This window comes from Dermacentor albipictus, chromosome 1 (genome assembly GCF_038994185.2).
Source record: "Dermacentor albipictus isolate Rhodes 1998 colony chromosome 1, USDA_Dalb.pri_finalv2, whole genome shotgun sequence".
In the NCBI taxonomy this organism is placed as follows: domain Eukaryota; kingdom Metazoa; phylum Arthropoda; class Arachnida; order Ixodida; family Ixodidae; genus Dermacentor; species Dermacentor albipictus.
In genome coordinates this window covers 132,346,074-132,360,239 of record NC_091821.1, presented here as the reverse complement: position 1 = coordinate 132,360,239, position 14,166 = coordinate 132,346,074, and the positions used below count along the sequence as shown (strand labels likewise).

The 14,166-nt window shown below is 49.2% G+C and overlaps 1 protein-coding gene and 1 long non-coding RNA gene across 8 annotated transcripts in view; one reads left to right on the top strand and one right to left on the bottom strand.

Annotated features, from left to right (window-relative positions):
• LOC135896164 (uncharacterized) overlaps nucleotides 1-14,166 on the top strand; it is a 92,146-nt gene that overhangs the window by 24,526 nt on the left and 53,454 nt on the right. For both annotated transcript variants that reach the window (XR_010562610.1, XR_010562611.1), the window contains exon 2: nucleotides 8,074-8,237. This is a non-coding gene — a long non-coding RNA (uncharacterized lncRNA). The remainder of the gene's footprint in view (nucleotides 1-8,073; nucleotides 8,238-14,166) is intronic.
• The window catches only part of CYLD (ubiquitin carboxyl-terminal hydrolase CYLD), a 138,644-nt gene that overhangs the window by 91,412 nt on the left and 33,066 nt on the right, over nucleotides 1-14,166 (bottom strand). The window contains exon 1 of one of the 6 annotated variants that reach the window (XM_065424531.1): nucleotides 5,017-5,170. The exons of the other annotated variants lie outside the window; for them this stretch is intronic. Within the exon in view, the coding sequence (XP_065280603.1) occupies nucleotides 5,017-5,089 (73 nt within the window). The 5' untranslated portion in view covers nucleotides 5,090-5,170. Of the gene's footprint in view, nucleotides 1-5,016; nucleotides 5,171-14,166 lie in introns of those variants that run through there. 6 annotated transcript variants of the gene reach the window in all.

Below are 14,166 nucleotides of genomic sequence, written 5' to 3'. Positions count from 1 at the left end.
TCTGAATTTCGGACAAACATGCGAGCTTTTCATAAACTGTGCACGCCCATAAATAGCAACATGTTAGAAGGCATATCATCGCTTTTAGATTATGTATGTATGGTATGAGGGTTTAGAACAAGGTATATTTTATAAATTCTTTGGAAAAAAATTCGACATCAAATGGCGTCCCTGAAACTAGTATAACAGTGTTTCAGAGATCCCGATACATCACAAAGACGACAGTTAATTGAATACACAAAAGTACCTTCCTTACCTAACCAGGCTGTAACGGGTAGTGCTTCAGTGCGCCCTTTATATACAAATGTCTTGGAATGTTACGGACTCGTGCAAGCACGTCATGTCCAGATAGGCCGATATGCAGTCGGTACAACGGAGGAGGAAAAAGCATAGCTATTATATGTTTATACACAGTTGTGCGTGAGATAGAAATATTCATTTGAGAACCTAACTGTCAAAAAAAACGTACTGAAAAGAAAACTTAATGCATGAATCCCTGCAGAGAGAAACATAAATCAAAATGTGACGAAACAACTAAATTGGAAAAATACTGACGAGATTCACCTCAAAAACGCCTGGAGTAACGAACAACGGTCAAAAAAGAAGAAACGAGATACTAGTTGTCCAACATAAAGGTGCCCCGATCCCAATAATAATAATATTTGGGGTTTTACGTGCCAAAACCACTTTCTGATTATGAGGCACGCCGTAGTGGAGGACTCCGGAAATTTTGACCACCTGGGGTTCTTTAACGTGCGCCTAAATCTAAGCACACGGGTGTTTTCGCATTTCGCCCCCATCGAAATGCGGCCGCCGTGGCCGGGATTCGATCCCGCGACCTCGTGCTCAGCAGCCCAACACCATAGCCACTGAGCAACCACGGCGGGTGCCCCGATCCCAGTCCGCCTGCACTTACTGGTCGGAAAAAAATTGTCGCGCCTCACAGGCTCATATCTTGATCACCAAATAAATGTTGAAAATATTCAGTGAAACCGCTGACTGTATATACTGGAACATTGGCAATTTATTTGCAGTACCTAGAAGAGTTTTATTGGCAACAATAAATTGCACACTTTGGCTCAGCCAAAGATTGAGAAGTCGTGAGGAGAATGGATTGAGGAAAGGCACAGACGTCGGCCTGATCCTCCAGTCTCTGCTCAGAGGGATGGGGATAAGGAGAAAAAGAGGTGCACAAGGAGTGATGATGAAAATAGACAGCAGGGTGCGATTACATATACACGTTCGTGTCCAAAGGGCCATTCACAGTCTAGGTCATTGCAAACTGTAAAAGAGCCCTGGTGGTTCGCCTTGTTGATTGATGCAAATTGGCGCTAACGAATAGATCAATGCCTGCCGCTCACGGTCATATACAGGAAACAAGTATGTGTTTGATATTAGCCTCTGTCAACGGCTCAATCATGTCTTATTCTTTCCTTACAATGATTACTTGGTTAATGATTCTATCACTGCTTTTGTTGCGCCAGTGTACACTGTGGATTGCGTAGCTTTTTTATGGTTAGTAATATTTTTTTTTACATTGCATTTCTGTTTGCTGGCATAATCTCTAAGTCAACCTGTCATTTTTCTGCTTATGTATTGTTTTTGTCGGTCCTGAATCAGTGCCTGTGCCTTCTGCTGCTGCACTCAGACCGGGTTTAAAGCCCGTCAAGTTGCTGCGAGCAACTTTTTCCTTAAATCCCCCATAAATTGTATATATTTACGGAAATAAAGTCGTATTGCATTGTATTGTATTGTTCCACTTTCTCGGGTACAGTGCATGTATCACCCGCCGCGGTGGCTTAGCGGCTATGGTGTGGCGCTACAAAGCACGAGGTCACGGGATCAAATCCCGGCCGCGGCGGCCACATTTCAATGGAGGCGAAATGCAAAAACACCCATGGTCCCGTGCCTTGGGGGCACGTCAAAGATCCCCTGGTGGTCAAAATTAATCCGGAGTCCCCCGCTAAGGTGCATCATAATCAAATCGTGGTTTTGGCACGTAAAACTCCAGAATTCATTCATTCACATTGCACGTATCACAGTCTGGTGAGCCCGCGCGTCGGATGTGATGCAAATATTGTCGCGTAAAGGCAACACCTAGTCTAAACCTGCGCAAGAAGCTCGCACGTAGGATGCCGAAATGTCCTATGGGAAATACGTTTGTGACGATTTTCTTGTACCTAATGTCTTGTCGCTTTCCGCATAGCCTCGGTGAGAAAAGAATTGCTGTCTGGCCTAGACAATTGAATGGTGACAAGTATGCCGTCATTTAAGGCCATTTTTGCTGTACGTTGCATCAGCAATATCATTCTCGTGCATTCCCCACAGTGTCCGGGGATCCATTAGTATACAATACGGTGTCCTTTCAGCAGCAGTGTGGAAATCCACGCCGTCTAGGGCTACAAAATAGTAAGAGTTTTTCCTCACGACACATTGATTTGCAGCGCTGGTCTTAAAGTCCCACGATATGGTCCAGGTCTGAGGGAGCTCATGAAAAATGTGCCTATATGGCTTCTTGAATCCCTCACAATCTCAGTTGCTGTTGATGTAGTCTTGTGTTCCAGCCAGTATGCTCGAGCGACGTGATGAGCCGACAATAACAACGGCCACAGTTGCAGCGGACGATGCTACCGAACCGTCCGAGCACACCTGCATAGAGTTCCCGTATTCTTTCCATACATAGTGTGAGTTTTCTGAGGTCTACTGTCGGAATAGTCGATTTTTTGCTAATTTCTGGCATAAACAGCCGCACAAAAATTCGGACATAAAACGCTTTGGGGTTGAAACACGTTCCCTCCAATAATGTGCACTTATACGCACCTAAAGGAACGCCAATGTATTCTGGTGACACACAAGATCATTCAATACCAGGGAACTGTATCGGTGTAAACGTTCATGAGGCGAATGACAGTCCTGAACTTTTAGTACAGTTTATTCGCACACCAGAAATGGTTCTGAATTCCTCTATTCTGGACTCCACAGTTCTGATAGTAGGCTTTCTCACACAATATAAATAATTAGACGAAAAGCGAGATCGTCCGCATATGCAAGTGTATTGGCGAATGCGGCAAATGTATTAGGCCATAATCACACCATACTTCTATCGTGCCAACGCCAACTACCTCGTTGAGACGACTGGAGCGTGCGTCACGTCGAGGAGCACGTGCGAGAGCACATGCGCGCGCGCCAATTTCCATTAGGCCAAGGACGCCGGAATGATAGGAGCGAGTAATAGTCAGCCTTGCCACTGTCTTTCGCGTCGCACTTCTCTCTTCCGCACACCTCTACTCGTTATTCTTCCCGCGACAAGCATCGCCTTCGTCATCGTCACTGCGTCGATGTCTCAGTTCGCATGAGTCGCTGTTGGTATTTCGGCATATTATTATGTTAACGGTGTAGACATTGCGTGAGATTACACGCTAAATAGGACGGCAATGAAAACACCTGCACGGCATCACATTTAGTTTTATATGGCTTTACCTGCTTCACATAGATTCCGATATTCATTTTTCTCTGTCCCTTCCCTAAGTCGTCCCTGACGCCCTTCTGCCGCAGGGATGGCGGCAAATGCAATAGCTGTCGGGAGTTTCCTATTAAGTGCGCCACGGCTGCAAGCTGCAGCCCTGCCGAAAGAGCGTATACACAGCGCGTGGAGCAACGCCGAGCGCGAGGCCGCCAAGGCAGCGCACGCATGTTTTCCCACGCCAGTGTAGCGTGGCCGATCGGAAACGGAACATCGCATCGGAACAATGATTCATTTGGAAGCCCGGCGTATGCGGTCCCCCCCAGCAACAGCTGCGTCGAAACGAGGGCAGCGCGGCGCGCACTCAGAACGCGACATGCAGCGTGACGATCACTGGCTGGGCCTGGTGGCGCGCTGCATGTCCCAGTCTGCAGAAGATGCTGATACCCGAGGCCGATTCCGTTCCGACAACAGTGTCAGAACGAGACAAGGCCGGCCGCATGTTCGCACTAATGAGCACATTCAGCGACACAATCACGAAATCAAGAGTACCTCCTTGCTTGTAAACGTACTTCCATTGCTTTTGGTGTATATTTCAACAGCACTTCCCAGATGACGCAGCCGAACGCGCTGCTCGGCCTCCTCGATACAGGCGATGCGCGCGAGAAGTGATGCGCAGTTCTCAAGCGCGGCTCGCCACGTGTTCCCAGTTGAGCAGAGGGGCATCGCTCGTGCCCTAAAAGCGCGAGCCGTGGGACCGCCTCTTCTTTCGAAACTACACTCTCCGCTTATGCTGCAAACTACGACGACGATGGTGCGGAAGCTTCTTGCACGCACCCGCTGAATGCCTACACTCTTAGGCAAAGTTGCACCCTTTGGCTTGCCCCTTCTGCCTCACAACAATAATCGTTATCTGCCTTGATGCGTTTCCTTTCTTTAACCCTGCGTTCCCGGTACTTTCCAGTAACGAACGGCACGCGCGATATCAGACACCCTTTGGAGTGCCCCTTCTGATAACGCGCGTGCCGTTCGTTACCGGAAAGTTCCGGGCTCGCAGCGTTAAAGAAAGGAAACGCATCAAGGCAGATAACGATTATTGTTGTGTGGCAGAAGGGGCAAGTCAAAGGGTGTAACTTTGCCTAAGAGTATACTGCACTTTGGAGACAGCATAATAGATGCAACAATGTATCAAGGTATCAAATAACGTAGCGACATGAACCGCTGGCCGACAAGCTCCAATGAGCTACTTTGTCGCCCTAAGAAATGCTGAGCCTTCTAGTTAAATACACGGCAGGAAAGTGGAACGAGAAACAAACCGCGAATCAGCAACTTGGCGCATCCAGACGCTGCCTTCGAAAGCAACGGCAGCATTTTCCGAAGGCGCGCCTTAGAATTTCGGCCAGCGCTATACTCGTAAAGCAGGTCGGAGGTGCATAAATAGCAGCAGCGTTCACAATCGGTCAGAATGCACGCCAAGCAAAACTCGGCTTAAGTTATATATGCCACCGCTGCTGCTATAGAAGCACCCCATACAAGCCCCTGGAGACACCTACCGTGACAGTCACGGGGCAGGTACATGTCGCCATCCCCGCGCGGTCTCCTCTTCTTGGAGCACATGCAGTCCATGAAAGTGGGCCGCACTCAGCAGCGGCCGCAACTGCGCGCCCCCGCTCGCCGCGACGAGCGCTGTGCCAAAAGTCGCTCGAGGTGTGCGTCGCTCGGACTTCCCCCCTGCGTCGACGACGCGCGCGGCCGTCGAAAAACAAAACGCTCGCGCCGCCAGAACGACAGCCGCCGGATCGCCGCGTTTTTCGTCGACAGCGCTTCCGAACGCGCGGCAACCGGGACCCCAGCGGCAATTGTGGGTGCGCGCCCCCCTCCCGCCTTCACCCTTCTATTGTGTGGCGACGACGCCGGCCACGCTTCAAAAGCGGCCGGCAAACGGTGCCCAGTTTGATCATCGGCTGCTGGGCAGCCAGGGTTCGATGGCTGAAACGCACTCGGCCCGGTGCACGACGCCGGCGCCATGGTCCACCCTTTAAAAATAGCCGCGGAGGCGAGACCGGCAGTAAGTCGCGCAGCCGCCGACGGGCAACGCGAGCACGGCTGTCGACGGCCGCTCGTGCTGCGTATACATGGGTGGCGGGGTGCTAATATCGACCAAGTTGCAGCGGCGATCGAAAAGAGATCCGCGAACACACTGCACCAGACAAACCCAAAACCAAGGTTGATATAGTGCCTATTGGAAATGGTTCCTCAAGCACCATGGACACTCATACAGAGAGAGAGAGAAGGAAAGGCAGGGAGGTTAACTGAGTCCAGTTTGCTACCCTACACGTGGGGAGGGGAATGGGGAGTGAAAGAGAGAGAAAGAAAAACATCAGTCTATACCGCACTTTCACACGCACTAAGTTAGGTGCAGGATGTCTATAGTCGGGCGCTCAAGTCTGTTGCCTTCAGGTATTGAAGAAGCGCTCGAACTGCTTTATGGGCTAATGAACTGCGAGGCGAGGCTCCCAAGAGCTTTGCTTCCGTAAATGGCCTGTCGTCCATTCTATTCAAGGCACACGGGAGAGTCTGACGTTGGTTATCAAAGCGAGAACAGTGGCACAGAAGATGATTGATGGTCTCTTCACACTTGCGCTTAGCGCACGTTAGTAAGTCCGCCATTACAATACGATAGCTGTAGGAGTTGGTGAATGCAACTCCTACCCACAGCCGACACAGCAGTGTTGCGTCACGTCGTGAAAGGTTTGCTGGTAATTTAAGTTTCAGTGATGGGTCGAGGCTGTATAAGCTACACTTAGAGTTCTATGGTGTATGCCAGTAACTTAACGTGATGGCACGAGCGAGACTGCGAAGCTCTCTTGCAGCGTCTACTCTCGGTAAAGGTATAAGGAGTGTCGGTGCGCCAGCCTGGGCACGTCGCGCAGCGTCATCGGCGAGGTGATTACCAACGATGCCACAATGTCCCGGCAGCAGCTGAAAGATGATATTATGTCCTCGTTCAGAAGCGCAATGGCAGGCTTCGTTGATTTTAGACACCAGCTGTTCATAATTGCCACGTCGTAAAGCTCGCAAGCCCTGGAGGGCTGCTTTCGAATCACAAAATATTGCCCATTTGTTGGGCGGTTGTTTTTCAATGTATTCGGCAGCAGCGCGAAGAGCGGCCAGTTCGGAACCTGTAGATGTCGCTACGTGTGAAGTCTTAAACTTGATGACGACCGATTGAGATGAGTGTGTATGGCATGTGCGGACCACCGCATCAAAAATTTCTGTTCCAAAAAGATATCGATTACTGCGACCATGCTATAGTTAAGCCTGATCTGAGAGCACGTGGACTGCGAACTGTCTAATTAAGAACGGGTCCGAGCGGATAACTTCCGTGCCGTCACAGGGCCTAAAAAACGGCACTGTCTCGGTCGAAGTGGGCCACACATTTTTGTAACAGATACTTCAACGCGAAAACGCCTGCATTGCCTAAAAAAAAAAAGGCACCTGTACGTATGCATGGAGACTTCCACGGAGGCAATGCAAAGAGGCTTCCGGCTGTACTTTGTCAATGGGCGAGTGGAAAATGACCATCACTGCTCTATAGAAAATACTATCTTTGCATTTCTTTTTCGTTCTTTAAGGAACTATTCATTATCAACCTGAAGAAAGTGCAAGTGACGGGACGTGACATTACGTTATATTAAGGCGAAGCAGTGAAGGTGAAGCGCCGGTGAAGCGCGGGAGTTTATAAAGAGAGGCCCGTGAGGTGGTGGCACGCATCCATGAATTCTGGTTGCTATCAGCCGCGCACATTCTTCGTCTTTTGTTAATAAAAGAATATTCTTAACACAAAAAAAAGGGGGGGGGGGGACAGGAGATACTCTATAGCGTATCAGGCATCAACGTTTGAATGGACAGCCTCGTGTTCAATAAGTGTGTTACGGGCATCAAGGTGAAACAAGCGTTCTATGCGGCTTTTCCCTCCAGTGGAAGAACAAAATTCAGTATACATGAACACGTTAAATATTCGTAGACTGAGCGCGAACGTTTCGCACCACCGCAGTCTATAGCCACTATGAAATCGCCAAGTGAGCAAATCTAAAATACATCGCACTGACCGTATTTTGGCATTTTTACTGCGAAACGGCTACGAAGACAGAACTGCAGAACTGACTCTCGCCTTTCAGCAGGCTCTGCGGCGGTTGACTATTTCAAACCGATGACCAGTTGAGGGATGACAAAAGTCGCAGTATAAGACACATGTCGTATACCAGACCCGTCGCTATTATACGTGTACAGTACCGGCGTATGTACAGTCGCCCAAATCTTTAGCTGGTGTGCGGGAGCGACGACTTTTCCGTGCGTCAGCGCCGTTTGACGGGGCGAGGCTGGAAACAGTCTGAGGCTAAGCGCATGCGGACAAAGCGCGCTCAGCTGGGCCCATCGTCTACTAGGCTGTTTCCAGCCTCGCCGCGTCATACGGCGCTGACGCCCAGAAAAGTCGCCGCTCCCGCACACCAGCTAAAGATTTGGGCGACTGTACATTGTAGAAATATGAAACGAGATAAGTTGCCTAAGGCCAAATGACGAAACGCATGACATCTTCGCCATTCCAGAGATCTGACGCCCAGGGAGGACGGTGGTGTTCTGGTTATACAGGCAGGAGAAAATCTACAGAATGCTCTCATTGCGCGATATGGTACGTCAAAAGCTGCAGCCAGGGTGGGTGGCAGGCAGTTACGACAACGAATGGCGCCTGGTGTCGAGTCAATAAGCCAAGGTATGTACTTTCGAATAGGCTCATATACAAGGTTTTTTCTTACTTTTGTATGACTATGCAACCTGAAAAATTGCTTGTGTCAGATAGCAGAATTAACATCCTTGAGCTGGATTACTCGAAAAGGCATGCATTCCTTGTACAATCAATCGATATGGATAGATTACTAGTTAACGAAATTCAACTAATAAAGTACTTTTTTAATTACTTCATGGCACATAATGCGATTCACGAATTGTGCCAGGCGACTTTGACCACTATGAACGAATTCGAACGATGGCACCGGTTTCGTGATATGCGCCGCCATCATGCTTGCCGTAATAAGGCACTGATGCTCCACTTTTATAACAAAACGCCGTTTTAAGTATAAGCAAAAAAATAACTGGATCGCCAATGTATTTCGCCGCACGCACTTAGGAATGAATATCTCGAAACTGGTGTCATCCTGAGAATTGGTTCGAAATGGATACGCCTTGCCGGCTTCAATTCGTAAACAGCAATATGTGCCGTAAAGTATAATTAGTCAAACTAATTAGAGTATCCATTCTAGACCAGTCGTGCCTTAGTCTCGATCATGTCTGTTGTCGTCCTGTTTTACTGGTTCCCTTTATACGCTCTTGCAACACAATGAATGGGATATACCAACTAGCCGAATTGGCCACCCTTCTTCGAACGCGACATTGTTGGGTAAACGCCTTCTCGACGCCACAGCTACTGTTCGCAATGCAGAGTAATGTCAACGCTGAGTTCGCTACTATAGCGCACTACCGTCGTTTACAAGCCTGCGACGCGGGGGAAATGCGATTGTCGTATACATGTAAACGCGGCTACTAAAAAAGCAACAAGCAAGAAACTTCCGTTCACTCAAGGCCGGCGCAGGTGCTGTATATATTATATAGGCCAGTTATATTATATAAGCCAGCTGAAAAGCGCAGAGCGCACAATATGCGCTAACTATCGTGTCTGCTAAGTATTGCACCGCACAGCGACGCGAAAAAGAGCTGAAATTTCTAACCAAAACGCCCTCGCGGGCGCCGCACTCCCAGCTGGAGAGTCGACGTCAGTCGCACAAGAATACGGTGGCTACAATTCTAGCTACAATTCTGGCCACCCTAGCACAAGTGCGTATACGTATTTCGCAGTGCTATGACGCCACTCGCAGTGACACGTGACTTGAAGAATTATTCAAGACAGCAGTTATTTGTCTGATCTGCTGCTTCACTAGACGATTTAAAATTTAGAGAAATAATAAAACCTACAAGCCGAAGAGTGAATAGAAAGGAGAAGGCGGGGCCCGTGGCGTATCCATCACGCGATCCTCAGGCTCCGGTATATGGGAGAACACGATGAACAAATTTCGCTTGCGGAGGCTAGACGTGGGCAAGTGCAGTGTGTCTATGTTTGCAGTGACGCTCGCCTCCTGAAATCATGGGTTCGTGTCACTTCAAATATTTATCATTTGAAAAATTCTTGCGGTAGAACACTCTTTAGAGGGCACGTAACAACTTCCAGCGTATAACCAAAATTTGCTATGTGGCCTGGTGAGGGGGCCCTTTAAGCGAAATAGATGCGTATACCATACGATTCATATCATTATTAATTATTAATTTATTAATACTATCAATATCATAATAACAATGACTATGACATTTCTTGAACTTGTTCACACAAGTTGGGCAGTGTTTATTAGTTTTTGAACTCCTGCATATTATTATTGTTTACAAAAGGACGAACTTCGGGGGAAGTCGGGCTCAACCCGATCTTCATAAAACTTGATCAGGGTGCAAAATTCAGGAATTGTCGAGTTTTCATGGAAAACAAAGGTCCCTATAGAACATAGATTTACAACAATCAGCTACCGTGAGCATATTGTTTGCCGGTATAATTGTTTAGCATTGGCGATATGGCGGTACTCATCGTTGGCGATGCGTACCAGCCATGGAAAGAAGGACCCGAGCCCGAATGAAAGTGCGTTGTTAGATATGGAGCTGTTTCCTGCGATTACTTCCCCAGACCACATCGGATTGCAGCACAGCTAATTGAGGAATGCAGAAGCAGGAAAGCGCATTCCAGAGAAGCGGCCGAGCAAACAAGTTTAAGGCAACAAGTTCACGTGCCAACAAGTTCGTGCGTCGCCGGGATTAGAAGGGGGCCTCGTACAATGGAGCTCAATCGTCCCCCTTCGGCTTTGAAGAAGGCATCTGCTACCGCTGCGAAGCCGAGCCACCGGGTGCAGGTGGGCCCTTGTGCAATGAAGCAGGAGCGCCCCCCCTCCTTCTCCAGCCTAGAAGAAGTGGATTGCCAGTCTGCGAGGCAAGACCGCAGAGAGCCGCCAGGTGCGACACCGCGACACGGGCGCCTACCATTGGCTGAAAGTGGCGTCAGCGGAGCGGACTCTCCCATTGGTGAAACATGACGTGACTTACAGTGCTCGAAGGGTTTATAAGAAGCCTTCCAGAGAGACCTGAGCATTCTGGGATATGCCCTGATTCCCTGATTCACCTCTCTCGAACTTCTTGCCGCGGGCCGCAGCGTCCGAGTTGCTGCCGGCCCGTAATGACTGTACGAATGTTACTTGTCGCTCACCTCTCTGTACATAATGTAGAATAAATCCTCCCAAGTTGGGTTTTCATCCCGACGTCCGTCGTCTCAACCCCTACATCTGGTTGGCAGCGGTAGGATCGCCTCCGAATGCATCAGCTGGTGGCAGCGCTACGGATGAACCTTCGTCAAGAGAGATCCTAAGGAACCGGGAAGAGCGAAGAAGAGACAGCCTTCGTCGAAAGAGGTCCGAAGAAACTGGGAGCAGCGAAGAAGGAGCGAGCCTTCGACCCAGGGAGTCCGGAGGAGCCGGGAACAGCGGACAAATGAACCGGATGGCAGGGTGCTGCAACCGTAAGTGAGCGCGTGGTTTTTTTCCTTATGATTCGCCAGACTCAAAGGTTGTGTGTTCAATTTTGATAGTTCTGGGAATCGGGAGTTTGATGCACTGTGTATTTGCACAAATTAATTAAGGAAAACAGTTTTAACCACCTGTCGGGGCAGCTGCCATGGATCTTAGAAGGTTGACGAGGTTAGACTTGTTGTTGGTGTGCGACGATTTGGGAGTTGAGGCGGACGAACGGATGGAAACGCCAGCTATCATAAAGGCGATTAATGATAGTGGCAATGATGACAAAAGCATTGCGCTTGCTTGGGAGGTGATACAGGAGCCACGGGAGCGTGTGCGTCGTGTACGTTTGCGAGAGCGTCGTGAGCTTAGGAGTGAGCGTCAGCGTGAAGAACGCGAGAATGAACGGAAGCAGGAGCTTCAAGAACTTACTCTTAGGTGTCAGCGTCACGAACGTGAGAAGGCACGCGAACGTGAGAATCAACGTAAGCTTGAGCGAGAGGAAAAGTATGAGAGAGAGAAGGCAGCACTGATCAAAGAGATACAGTATTGTGATCAGTTATTGGCACAGAGACAACGGCTGTCTGAGAATTCTGTTGGAAGTACAGAGCGAAAGAATGAGCAAGTGTCTAGCGGATTTTCGCCAGAAGCCGACGAAAAGAGTAGTGCCTGTGAGATTGACTGCCGATTAATAAGTGAAGGGAAAAGGCTAGCTGCTAACGATGCCTTAGTGGCAACAGAGGCCGTTAAAGGCCGCAAGGAGAGCGACGAGGTGCTGTGCCAACAGATGACTGTGGAGGCAGCTAGGCCAGCTGCGAACAAATTGGCACAGTTACCGCGTGTGTGCGTCGCTGGTAATGTTAGCGAGGTTGCTAGCGAAGAAAAGGGTACTGCTGAACCGACAGACGCGAGCACCCATGTAGAGCCAGATGGGCGTGCAGAAGTGAAGTGCAAACTGAGCGATGCAGTTGAGAGTAGTTCTCGGGATGGCGAGCTCCGTAGTCCACGAGAGAACAACTCCATTGTTCAGCGATCGGTGCGGTTCTCCGCCAGTCTAGATAGCCTAGATAGGGATGATTCCGTTGTTAATCATTCGGACTGTGCGCGCGAGACAGCGATCGATACCAACGGGCTGTGTGTCGATGCACAGCGTGCGCTGGGCAATGTAGTAGAGGGCAGTTCGAAAGAGTGCGAGTTGTCTAACTCGAGTAAAGCCTGCTGCATTGTGCCAGAGTCGGTTGGGCTGTCCGCCAGTCGAGGCAGAGAGAGTGTTGATTTAAATGTAAATCACTCAGACTGTGCGGGCAAGAGACCGATCCGGGCCGACGAAATGTGTACCGGCCAGCACGAGGCACGAGGCGACATGAAGGCGAGTGCAAAAAGAAAGCGCCGTAAAAAGAAGCGCGGTAAAGACCGAAAGTCGGTAATTAATGTAGCGCCGCCAAAAATGGCGAGAAACCCAAAAGGGCAGGGCGCGAGGAAGAAGGTGCGGTCGTCTAGGACGATGTTGACGCATCCAAAACGAGCGAGCCACAGGTCAAAAGGGGACCGCGAAGAATGTTCTGCACGGACGCGGACAAAGGGCACGAGGCAGTTAAACTCCTCGTCGTTCCGTAGTTCTTTTCACAGCTCAGCGTGCAGTTCGAAGAAACGCAAGGTGGCAGGACGAGACCAGGTGGGGAGTAGCGACGCGGTCAATCGAGTTCGTGTTGAAAGCGGGGCGCGGGGACGCAAATTGGCAGTAGACCGTAACGTCTTGGGGGAGCGGATAGTTAATCAGCCCTTTTGTTGTCCCTCGGCAGCCAGAGTAGTTTTCAAGCCGCGACCAGCTCGGGGACGGCTCAGAGTATGAGTCAGACATAAGCGTTTGAAAAGGGAGGCCAAGAGAGCTTCCGTAGAAGTAAAAAGTGTTATTTTGTTTTATTTTTGAGCATCGGAAAGTTTTCGCGATTTGAGACTAGGATTTCTTTCAAGGTGTAAGGTTTGAGCTTTGTTTGTGTTTTCGTTTGAGAAGCTCCGTGATTTGAAAGATGAGGTTTATGTAAACATGTAGTCTCGCGAGATGCTCATTAATAAGTAGATAGGTTTTTTTTGTGTGTGTATGTGTGAGTAACCTGAAGGGTCAAGGTTATTGTTGAGAGGCCTATCGTAACGCGCGTGTGTGTTATTTAACCTTCTTTAAGTATTTTTGAATTTTCTAAGGTTAAGCGCGTAGATTTTCAGTGAGTGCATGATTTGCACGGAGAAGCGTTCTTAGTTCCATTAGCGCGTGTCCTGTGCGGACGGAAGGAAGCAGACTTTATGACTGGGTTGCTAGTGTGTGTGGAGGGCAGCCGTATTCTGACTTCTCTGATAAGTACGCGTGGAACGAGTTATTAAAAGACGCATTATTTTAAGGGTTCTGCGGAGTGTGTAAGTCCCGCAAGTTTAATTGTTCGTTTATGTCACGTGTCCTGTAGGACTTTCAGGGAAGAAACGTGAGTAAGCGTAAATGAAAAGTTTGCCTACAACGCAAGTACGCGTTTTGTTTAGTGACCACAAGGCTAGTGCGCTTGTGATTACGTACTTGTGAGGTTGACCAGATTGTTCAGTGGCACCAATACGTGCGATAAGTACGCCACTGCGATAGATTGGAAACATGCTGTTCGTGTAGTTAGGCCACTTGAGTTATGTACGGCTGTTTTCATTTGTTGTTTGCATCGTCAACGACCCTTTTGTTTTGCAACAACAATAGTAGTCTGGTCTTGTCGGCAATCGAGGAGAAATGGATAGCTGTTTGGAAGGGTGGTTGGAACTGTTTTGTCAAAATTGGGGAACTAAAAGATCAGGGTTGATTTTGACTCAGTAATAGCCTGGCGAGTCAGGGGTGAAGAGCCTGCGCTTACGCGTGGTGCAGCGCTGTGTTGTTTGGTTTGTTTGACGTATGTTCTCCAGGGCCCAGGATCCCGAGGGTTGTCAAACGAGGCTCGACCCCAGTACCCTGCAGCTTCTTTCAGCGTTCCTCATGGCCAGCGAATTGAGTTCACCGGCCATTCAGAACAA